Consider the following 12030-nt stretch of genomic DNA (forward strand, 5'->3'; position numbering starts at 1 on the left):
CTTGAGCAGGGGGGGGGTTGGACCTGATGACCGCCAGAGTTCCCCTCCAATCTCACCCATTCTGTGAGTGAATTCTAGGCAGCTGCCTAGAAGAAAGTGGCAGCATGACTTGTTTCTGTATTTAAATCTTGCCTTCCTTCAAAACTCCTAGCAATTCTTAAGAGAGTGCAGGATAGGATCCTAGAGGAAGAGATTTTCTGCTCTTTAGAACCAGTGCATCTGGTCCTAGGCTAAAGGTGATATATAGGCAGAACCCTCTGCCTTGAGACACCATAAGAAAATAATAATATATTTTTTTTTAAAGTGTTTTCTGTGCTAGCAGACCATAGGAAGCAGGAGACAGAATATATGAGAGAACCACTTCAAGTTCTCTGGCAGCTTCCTTTTGTGACAGTGTTAGCTGAAACTGTGCTGGTTGTGGTGTCAATGTGCTATGCATATTAAGGTCTTTTGAATCTCACCTAACACTGTTGATAAGGCAAAGGGATCTACCAGATTACACATTTGTAATATATAACTGGGAGCTGATTTTTCCCTTTCAGTGAAAAGCCCTGGTTTAGTATAAAACTGTAAGCTGCTGGGAAGATCTGCTGGGAAGTTATGTTTGGAGCTACTGTAGCTGCATATGCAGAAAAGCATATGGTATGAGGCTGAGAGGACAAATATATTGGTATATTGGTTCAGGAAAACTCACAGAAGAACTTACAGAAAATAGAAAAAAATAATAATGGAGCTTAAGAAAATGTTGGGTTTAACTTTCTTCAGCAAAATTCTTATTCATCTGAATGACCATCTTGACTGAAATAAGACAGACTGGGATATGTCACCACCTAACAGTGTATAACAGAATCAGATAGATATGTTAAAATGGTCTTAGAGCTCAGCTTTTCACTTACTTGATCTTGGGGCTACTCTGGACAACTTAGAAGGAATTTGGATCAGTTTAAGAAACACTAGTGCAAGCAGTTCTCAGGCACTGGAAATGATGAAAATAAACATGGCCCTTGTGTCTATGACCCTAGTAGTGACAGCCATAGGAGGATGATAATAAAGCTCTGCTGCCTTCTTTTAGCTACAAAAGCATCATCCTTTGTAGGTATGCACAGCGCTCTTAAGGTCTGTTGGACTGAATGTATTACAGAGCATTTTAAAGTTATTAAATTTATCATTGAACTGTGCAAATTAGTTGTTTAAGCATCAGCTATTCTGAAACATTCCCCTCCCCCAGCTTATCTCTGTGTGAGAAAATAACACATGCTTACTCAAGATGCTTATTTATGAATTTAGAGGGCTTGCACCTAATATTTCTACAGACGTGGTGAATTGACCTTTGGCTGGCTGCCAGATGCCCACCCAGCCGCTCTCTCACTCCCCCTCCTCAACAAGACAGGGGAGAAAATAAGATCCAAAAGCTTGTGGGTCGAGATAAAGACATGGAGATCCCTTACCAGTTACCATCACAAGCAAAACAGACTTGGTTTGGGGAAAATTAATTTAATTGGCAATTAAAAATAGAATTGGATGGCGAGAAACACAGACAAAAACCAAAACACCTTTCCCCCACCCCCTTTCTTTTCAGGCTCAACTTCAGTCCTTCATTCCTAACTCCTCTACCTCTTTCCACTGCACCAAGCAGCACAGGGGATGGGGAATGGGGGGTTGTGGTCAGTCTCTCTGCCGCTCCATCCTCCTCCTCACTCTTTTCTCCTCCTCCTCCAGACTATATATATTTATGTGTTTTTTTCTTGTTAACTTCTCCTTAGGTATAAAGGCTATGCTACAGATTCAACAACTGCCTTAGTGATAGGCCTGCTGTTCTTTATTATTCCAGCAAAAACATTGTCTAGGACTTCAAATGGAGAAAACAGTTGAGTATATTTTGATGTGGATTTCACTACAACAAGTTATCTAAGATGCTACCATAAATATAACCTACTGCACTTGTTAGAGGAATGTTGTTACATACTAATGTTACAATCTTAATACAGGATAATATCTTACTGGGATATAAAGCATTCCTGGCCTGGAAGTCAGTGCCAACAATTAAGCAATGTGAGCAGCAGGAGCTAGTGCTGTGCAGGAACCTGCTACCTGCAGCCCACCACTGCCAGTGGAAACCACCTTTCCATTGACTGCAATGGGCCTTGAATAGGACTGTACGGGACAGGGTTGGGTTTATTTTTTGAAAATGTTGCTGTTTATTTAAGGTACCCTATAAAATTTGGCATGTTAAATGAGTCCATTCTCATTTAATTTTTCCCCTTCAAAATGGAATTTACCCTGATTAAAGTATACCTCTGGCTTGTCCTCTTCATGTATTCAATTCTGCTGCCGAAATCCATGCATTCTGAGGGTTCACAGAGAATGCAAGATCAGAACCTCAATGAATCTAAGTGAAACAGCATTTGCTCAGCAATCTCTCTGAATAGCGCAGTTTTATGTAGTAAATTAAATTCATTGATATCCCATAGCTATCTTCCACATAGGGAAGGAGGGAAGAGGGACCAATGCTCCACTGGTGGAAACCATTATATCTCTATTGTCTTCAGACTGTGACAGTTTTCACCAGCTAAGGATCTGTCCCAGGAAGTGCAGGTTGTTCACGTCAAAGACTTTCTTCATGTTATAATGATGAGATTTTGCCTTTGAATATTTCTCAAGTACTTCCTCAGAGAGCTTATTTCAAGATGTTTTTCAATATGTTTTTAAATGTTGATGGGGGTTTTAGGTTTGTTTTTGGTTTTTTTTTTCCCTAGCTGCTTTTGGTTACACTCCGCTGATTACTTGGAAGGAATTTCAGTCATGCATGCCCTGGGAAATAGCTATTCTTGTTGGTGGTGGGTTTGCACTGGCAGACGGCTGTGAGGTAATGCAATTTATAGAAGATGCTGAACAATTAGCATGACCCACATCAAGAGCAATTCAGACATGCAGTGAATTCATAGTTATTCTCTTGTTTTAGCAAGTTATTCTGTAGCAATATTGAACCTGACAAATGTGACCAATATTCAAGATGTTCAGAAAGCAGGTTTACAAAAAAAAAGAGTTTGTTTTGTCTTTAAAGACTACACACAATGATGACTACTGTTTGCTATTTAATTTAAAGCTGATGGTGGTCAGAGTTGTGCAGACACACTGTTTCCAAAGCCTTAGGGTTAGTGTCCCATGTTGCTGAGGTACCTCCCACGTGGAGCTCTGCTGGCTACTCCAGTAAATCAAGCAGATTTGGGCCCAAACTCTGGTTATGAAGCCTGATATATGCATATTACAATTTTCTGATTATGACTCCTTTAAACATCTCAGAGGTGCAAATATAAATAAATGGAATGTAGTTGCATGGGTTCCTATAGGACACCATCAAATTAGAAGAATGTGCTTAAAAATATGTGGTAGGAATATGGAAAATATTTCAGATTTTTTTCTCCTTTACACAAATATTTCACAACTAGCAGATGAGTAAATTCCTGTTTTGTACCATTTATTAAATTTTCTTTTCAGTGGTTTGTAAAACATAATCATGTTGTCATATTCCTTATGCAGGTTTCAAAACTTTCTGATTGGGTAGCAAGTAAATTGACTCCTCTAGGATCATTACCCTTGTGGCTGGTTATCCTGATATCATGCCTTATTGTCACTTCAGTAACAGAAGTAGCCAGCAATCCAGCTACGATTACGATATTTTTGCCCATACTATCTCCTTTGGTGAGTATAACACAGCTTGTTTTTAATCAGAATCTGCTCTATCATCCATGTAATAATATAGCTGCTCAAAGAAGCAGTTTTTAAAAGTCTCCATAAAATACTTCATGCTTTTTTTTTTTTTTTCTGTGCTGTGTTGTGCTTTGGATACTTGCTTGTTTGGGGGCTTTCTTACAAGAGATGCTGAAAATTCAGTAAAATTAGGTAAAAGTTCAACACTTAAAAATCAACGCCATTATTCCTGTTTGTGAATAGTTGAAGCTCTTAAAAAGGACAGCTCTCTTTAGTGTTTCTTCAGGACCACATCTTCAGAGAAAATGGTTAACACTGCAACTTTCATGCTGTCACCAAAGAGAAGAGAGGCTAATAGATGTGCTTTATATGTAGTTCCTAGCTCAATTGTGTCCTTTCTTCTCATCATCTTTACCAAAACACCCAGTTCTTTCTTCTTCAAAACTTACTGATCATCTTCTAGTCTGTAGGTTTTCCTTTTGGCCAGCCTAGACACGTACTAATGCGCTTTCCCTCTCTTGCAAAGAAACCTTAGCCCTCACTTCATTGAATCCCTCCTGTCTATTACATACAAATTCAACTTTATCATCTTTCTTGCAGTTTTTTTGCTTTTAGTGCTTGTGCAGTGTGCACAGTCTTTGCAATAGTCTTATTTTATGGACTCAACTACAATTAGAAAACATCAGGCATGAATTTAAAGTTCAGTAGCTATTCTGTATTAGAATCACCTTTTCTCCTCTGAAGCATTCCCGGATATAATCTTAAAAATGAGTTATCAGAAAAGGTTATTTCTCACTATTTAAACTGGCAGTTCTGTTCACAGTTCACTTGTGTTAATATAAGAAGTTTGTACTTATGTATTTCATTTGGCAAATGTGTCCCTTGACAGCTGTTCTCTCTCTTTTATTTTATGATAGGCTGAAGCCATTCATGTGAACCCACTTTTCATTTTGATACCTGCTACCTTGTGTACTTCCTTTGCATTCCTGCTTCCTGTAGCAAACCCAGCCAATGCCATTGTATTTTCATATGGTCATTTAACTGTTATGGACATGGTGAGTTTTAAGCAAAAGTCCCTAAAGGGGATTTTTAGCATTTTAAAAACTTCCTTCAGTGTCTTGATGTATGTTTCTGCTTTCTTTTCCCACTCCTTTAGGTGAAAGCTGGTTTGGGCATTAACATCATCGGAGTTGCTGTAGTTATGCTTGCAATTATGACATGGATAGTGCCTATATTCGATCTCTATACTTACCCAAGTTGGGCACCAAACATTCCTTCTGCAAATAGCACTGGGCTGTAAAAAAAAAAATAATCCTGGGGATTGGTTTGGATTGGTTTTGTTTCTTTTCTTTTCCACTGACATGTGGTGAGTCACTTAAAATGCTTTTTGTCACCACAATGATGTGGCTCCACATTACTATAAATGCCATATTTCACAGTCCCAGAGACTGATGATCCAGTCTGAGAGTCTAATCAGGAAGAGTGCTAGACTTTCTAAATATCATAAAGTTAGATCAAGTTTCTAATCTAGTTCAGCTAGCCTGAATTTTTATATCTTCCTGTTATGAAGGAAAAAATAAATGTGCATAGCCATTATCACTGGCAGTTTGCCCCCATTCTCAGGGTAGTGGAATAATGAGATTTAGATTTTATTATTTCAAATATTTTTCTTACTAATACTTTGGTGATATTTGGGGTTGTCAAAGAACATATTGATTTTCTGTTTTCTAGATTCAAACACTGTTTGAAATGGTGTTGATCATGAACAAAAGATCAGGCAGCGGATTGTCTCAAACACATAGTTTACAGACCTGAGAAAAATGCACAGAAAATGGAGAAGAGTAGCATGACCGCTTTACACAGCACTTTATCTGTTAAGCACCTTGCAATATGGAAGGACAGTACATATTTAAGCATATGTTTAGTCTGCTTCCTTCCAGGACCTCACTGAAACGTGGTGGTGTTGTTGTCATTTAGTATTTTTCTGAATAGACATGTATCGATAGATCTGAGTTGATCTGTATGAATGGAGACTAAATTTTCATCATACCTCTCTGCCAAAAGTAGAGATACATCCCCTTGATGAATGAAAGCACAAGATATAGAGTGCTGAAAATGTGACGCTCAGTCCATCAATCAAGACTACAGTGCATCTTCACAGGGAGGCTCATGATCTCTACATGCCAGGTGGCAGTTTAAGGTTACTAGACTGTGTTAATGTTGTGAACAAAAAACAGTGCAATGCAGTCAGAATGGAAGTTTGAAGTTCAAAGGTATCTTCAAATAATGGTATTTTATATGGTTGTTACATGTTTTTCACAGTAAGGACTACAGTGGTGTTTTTTTCACCTGTTGGGAAGACCCATGACAATTTGTAAAGAGCATTTAGTTAATAGTCTGAATCAAAGCTGCAGGTATTTAGCTTGGGTCATCCCTTGGGGCACCTCTCTGATGGTTGTAAACCTTAATCTGTCTTTTAGAGATAGTGTAAATTATCTATTTTTCCTAACAACAACAACAAAAGCGCTTTTGTTTTTTGATTAGATGGTTTATATCTACTTTTGATAGTGCATATTTAGAGATGTCAGTCATGACTTCTATAATGCCAGAATACAGTGTATAGGATTGTTATATATGTAGTTTGCTTCCATTAGCTACTAGTTGCAGATTCAGCTGCAATGAGTTATTAAAGAAGAACTTTTTCTTAGCGATGATGTTTTTGCATAAGGAATTGTTATCTGTACATGCCACCACACTTTTCAGCCTGACTGAGGCTGCTATCTCTTTAGGATGGCTACCTCCCTTTTCTTTTGCTTGCTTTTTTTTTTTTTTTATATACAGTGCTTGGTAAAATAGGGCTATGTCCATGACTAGGCCAGTCAGGAGCTGCCACCATACAGATAATGGTAACTGATCCCCTGCAGCAATGATTATGATTTCAGATATGCAACACCTGGCTAAATGAAGCCTCTAACTCATCAGGTACTAGAGGCAAATGCTTATGCAAGTAGCTAATCCAAGATATAGGTCTTGGATTATAACATATGGTGTCTTCCTGGAAGGATGTACAGCACAGAAACAAGGAGCTCATGGTTTATGTAGGCCTTTGGTCCTGTGGGCATAGAGAGGAGAACCAGCTAAGAGAGTGCTCTTACTTTAAGGTTCCCAGGTATCACCTTTCCAGTTCTATCAGTAATTTTCAGGTTATGCAAGGGCAGTGGAAACAGTGAATCATAGACTATTTCAAGTGGAAGGGATCTCAGAAGACCATCACATCCAACCTCTCGCTCGAAGCAAGATTAGCACTAAATTCAGACCAGGTTGTTCAGGGATTTGTCTAGTCACATCTTGAAAGTCTCCAAGACATAGACTGCACAACTTCCTTGGGTAATGTTCTCCAGTGCTTTACTGTCCTTGTGGTGAAATGTTTTGTCTTTAAACAAGTGAACAAACATATTACATTCATTTTAGTGGAATAGACTGATTTTTCTTAGTTCTATTTGAGATGATAGATTTTTTTTCTATGTGTAAAATTGTTTTTTTTAAATTTTTTTAATGAAATATGAAAAAGGGAGACAGTCGTCTTTGTGGCCTTATGTTCAACACTCCCAGTGAACGTGATACTTTCAGTCTCCACTGGTCTGCTCTGCAATGAATCACCAGTAAAATAATCATGTGGCTACTGTTGTTCAGCCAGAGGAAATCTGTTAACTGCTTATGAGCTGTCCCACAGTTTTATTAATGTTCACAATACAGAATTGGCTCTTGTAACTTCAGCCTTGAATATGACATTGAGGTCTACAGAGGTCCATGAATGCACTGCTCTGTGAAATCATGCTTTGACACCTGTATTCTCTCGTCAAGTTGTATATCTTCATGGAAGAATGATAATAATTTTGCACCATTTCAGAGAACTCTTCAGAAGTTGTCAAATGTAGTAAGTGATACAGTTTTCAGTGTAGGCTGAAGCTCAGTTTGTACCAGCTGATTTTCAGCTGTTCATTTGCTTTACTTTTTTACTTTTTCACAGGATCATAGATAATGTGATAAGAAAGGCCCATTGTGTCTGAACCCTCACATAATGCAGATCACAGAATTTCCCTAAACTACTTTTTCAGGACCGGCAGCGTGATAAAGTATCTTAGTAAACAAGAAAGAAGATTCACAATGTTTAATGAAGGATGCACTTTTAAAAACTGCTTTCACTGCAATCTGTGTATGCAGTGAATAATATGCAAAGAGAGAAGGGAGGGATTTGTAAAGTAAAGAAAGTTAGTAATCTGTTGGGCCATGTGTATTTATAAACTATCAAAATGAAATGCAGAATTATAAATAAACTGGCTTTCAGTGACCAGCATGCTTACTGTCACAATGTACCAAATTAGCAACAAAAATGGAACAATCAAGCATGAGGTTTTTGAGAGATTGTATCCTGTAAGTAAACCAGTCATGAATAAGTGAATTGGTAGTAGTGGGAATGTAGGTTTTCATCAGGATTTTTTCTCCCTTGTTTTGCTAAAAGTTTAAGCAACAGGTCAGACAAAATCTTTGAGCCAAGTTATTATTGCTAACTTATTTTTAAAGCTTTTAAGAACCTTTTAAGTCAAAATGAACAACTCTGCAGTGCAGAGATTAATATTGCTAGAACTTCCTCACCTGAGAGCATTGCAATGGAGGAAAAAGAGAATTTCAAAAAGTGGTTGGCTGTCTGGGTACCCAATGCGTGGATTTGGCTCTGACCGCAGGCACAGAGCACCATGCTGACTGCCAGCAGAAAACGTGCGCTTCGTATGTTGCTATTATATTCATTGCTTTGTCCAGAGTTTTTGAGTATTGTGACAAATGGTGGAAATGCAGCTATAATTATTTTAAGAGTTGATTAATGTATGATGACTACATTAACTATTTGTAAATTGCTTTGTGCATAATTTTCATATAAAATGATGTGGTTTTTTCTTTGTCTCAGCTCAGTCTAATTAGTCTACTGTATGAGTACATAAGTAATATTTATGACTTACTATTTATTCGTGGTCCCATTCCTGCTGAATTAAATGGAGCCTTTGCCATGTACTTCATTAGGGGAGATGTGCCGGGTCTTTGTTCTCCTTTTCTATGGCCATGCTACATTTAATATACTTTCACTTTGCATTTGGAAGATGTGCTTTTAGATTACCAGAAACCACAAAACAAGCAAACCCTGGAAAAAGCTTCTTGACCATTCCACTACTATGATCAGATAGATAGAGAGATCATAGTCTTGCAGTGTAAATCCCCTTATGTACTTTTAAAATTAAGTATCTGTGCTTGTTTACTGCAAGGCTCTTGTTTGTTTAAAGTCAACCAGCCTATAGCCCGAGGGCTTGCTGAGGAGCAATGCAGCACAGCAGGTCAGGAAGGGTGTAGGGAAAAAATCCATGCCTCATACCCTGGATCTTACAACTTTTTGATTAGGTGTAGATACTAAGCGAGTATGCGTACTAATTACAACAATCAAAAGGCTGTTGTATGTCATGTGCAGTTGCTGGCAGGACCCGAAGGCTTCTAGTGACCCGTTAGATGCACAGCAGTCTAGTCCTGTCCCCCGTCCTGCCCTGCCATCAGCAGCCCACAGTAGGATGCCACCGCCCTGACGGTGACACCCTGCTGCCCCAGACCTCCTGGAGCTGAGGGTATTCCCCAGTGGTCAGGTCTGCACAGACGTCAGATTGCTTTGCAGCTATTAGTGATAAATGATAACTTCAGTTATCGGCTTAGTTCTTCGTCTCTGCAAAGTTGATTTGATGATTTATGGGTTTTAACAATCACTGAATTCTTTTTCGGTGTTATTCCTTAATACTTTTGCCATTTTGGAAGCTGTTGTATGTTACTTTACCTGTCCAATGTTCAATTTCTGTACAACTTTACTTTACAATACTGGTCTACTGTTTTTAAAATAACTATTTCCCAAATGCTGTACAGTCCAACATGTATTTAGTGCTAAATTAACAAGAGCTAAAATTGTGGTCTGTGAAGAAAGGTTATCTTTCAATAAAAATGCTTGCGATTTCTTAAACCTTTTTTATTGTTACAGTATCTCAACACTTGATATACATGGCAGAGAAGAGTACCTGCTGAGAAGAATTTAAACTTACTGGCTATCAGAAAAAGTCCACTTTTAAAATAATTTTAAAAGGAGAAATGTCATTTAGCTTTATAAAGCAGTTATTGTAAAAATTCAGCTCTCTGCTAGGTTCCTCTAAAAACACAGAATAACTATATCACAGTCTCTAACTGTTTGGTGCTTCATTAGAAAATCAGAAAGCAATGCATATACCTATGCAAAATAGTCCCTGAGTGCCTGGTACCTGATTCATTGCCCCTTGACGTCAGGAAGACTCATTTTAGGTAAGGGTGCTGGAGCAGACCCACAAGGATGGCTGGAAGAATCTCTTCCAAGCCTTTCATTTGGTCATCCTTCCACGAAGGGCCTCAGGTTCTGCCATGTTCAGTTGTGGCAAATGTGGAAATTTGGGTGTCAAGCTCCAAGGGTGGGCTTCAGATTGCTGTCCTAAGTTCTCAAAACTCCCATACAAGATGTGGGGAAAAACTAGGTACCACACAAGGGCTGAAGAACCATCAGGCTGATATACCCAAACTAGCCAAAACAAAATGCTAATGAAAAGCATGTGCCTGAAACTCTGTTCTCAGACATCAATCCAAGAGTGCTGCAGGGCATTTTTGTGCAACCTGCTTCCTTCACTTAGAGATTTCCGTTTCCATCCTCCAACATCCTCTAACAACACAGGAAGCATGAAAACTTCTTCTGTGATCCTTCCTCAAACGCTGACTGATTTGAATCCACAGCTTTTACAACCCAAAAGAGAGGCCAATGTTACCAGGGTATAAGATGCATTCTCCTCCTGACAGACTCTGTGTAGCCAACAGAGAAAAATTCATGAGCCCCAAAAGGATAGCTATAAGACCACAGCATGGGCAATCAGCTGGGGGGGCGGGTCTGGGTCTGGCAGCTGGGACCACAATCACACTTTTGCCCTCTCCCACTGGTACCCCTCTAAGGCACGGAGAGAGATCTTCACCCTGGGCAGCAGAAGGGTGAGAATGTCCTGCTGTAGCTGGATTGTGGCCCCACACCCCACAGAGAGATACAGGCACAGGGATATTCAGAGATGCCTAAATTAGGAATCAATTAGAATAGTTTGAGAGAGTTAGTATTTCCAGGACTAAGCAGGCAGTCAGATTCACAGATTTTTCTTTGGATATAGGCCTTTGGGTAAGTAAGCACGGAAAAAAGAAGTTCAAAGGCTATGTTAAAATACAGAAGGTGGACTTTCAGGCCAGGTGTTTTTCTTTAAAAATAAAACAAAATCTTTTTATTACACATGGGATTTAACACAAGATTCACTGGGAATTATCAGGCTAAGAGGCTCAGCCTTTACAGTACACAGAGCATCCCTGAGGTAAGTTGTTCTTCACCCCGAACATTGTAATTCATGCTATATGATGTCCATCTTCATCTGTGCCCATCACAAGCGTAGCTAGCAAAGCAAACATAAAGTGGCAAGCATATGCACTAAAGCTAACAACATAAGCATTCCAGGCATGTGTAACTAAGCCACAAACATTTGACAGTTTTTACTATTTGGCTCAGCAGAAGTAAACAGTATAAAAGCCTCTTGTTTATTGTAGCACTTGCTTGAATGCATAACAAATGGCAAAAGCATCTTCTGCTCTCCTAGATGATTTCCCCAAACAATTGTCCTTTACCAGACTTTCATGTTGTCTTGCAAAACTCTGCCTCTTATTCTAAAGAAATAACAGGAAGAAAAGAAAAAAAAAAGAAAAAAAATAAGAAGAGCAAGGGAGTGGGGAAGAAGGAAAGGAAGGGATGGGGTGGGGGGAGAGAGAGAAAGAGAGAGAGAGAAGCTAACCTACAATCTGCAGTTCTGAGTCTCACCTTTCAAAACTGGTAATGATCTGTGTACAAGACTGACAACTTTTGCTGACATCCTTCACGAATTTGAAAAGTTCAGTTTGCATAATATAGAAAACCATGTGCTGGCTAGTTCTTTCTTTAGATGGTATTATAATGCATCAGAGAAGAAGGAAATGGATGGCATAGATAGTACCATAATTTTCCGTGTTCACACTGTGAAAGCAGATGGAGTTTTGCACCCATTAAGAACAATTCTTCAGTTCCAATAAGCCATTAACTGTTTCCTGGTTCCACTGCATATTTTCAATGTAGCAATTATCCAATTCATGGCTTAGGCAATACCTCATGAGTGATATTTTTGAACACCACTCTTGAAATTCTTAGAT

General features: G+C 38.9%; 1 protein-coding gene across 1 annotated transcript in view; it reads left to right on the forward strand.

Annotated features, from left to right (window-relative positions):
* Positions 1 to 9692, forward strand: part of SLC13A1 (solute carrier family 13 member 1) — a 56763-nt gene extending 47071 nt beyond the window's left edge. Inside the window, exons 12-16 of the mRNA XM_030014822.2 lie at positions 1764 to 1867; positions 2757 to 2866; positions 3541 to 3702; positions 4629 to 4766; positions 4868 to 9692. Of these exons, the coding sequence (XP_029870682.1) occupies positions 1764 to 1867; positions 2757 to 2866; positions 3541 to 3702; positions 4629 to 4766; positions 4868 to 5011 (658 nt within the window). The 3' untranslated portion in view covers positions 5012 to 9692. The remainder of the gene's footprint in view (positions 1 to 1763; positions 1868 to 2756; positions 2867 to 3540; positions 3703 to 4628; positions 4767 to 4867) is intronic.
* The last annotated feature ends 2338 nt before the right edge of the window (positions 9693 to 12030 follow it).

This window comes from Aquila chrysaetos, chromosome 5 (assembly GCF_900496995.4).
Source record: "Aquila chrysaetos chrysaetos chromosome 5, bAquChr1.4, whole genome shotgun sequence".
Lineage (NCBI taxonomy): Eukaryota > Metazoa > Chordata > Aves > Accipitriformes > Accipitridae > Aquila > Aquila chrysaetos.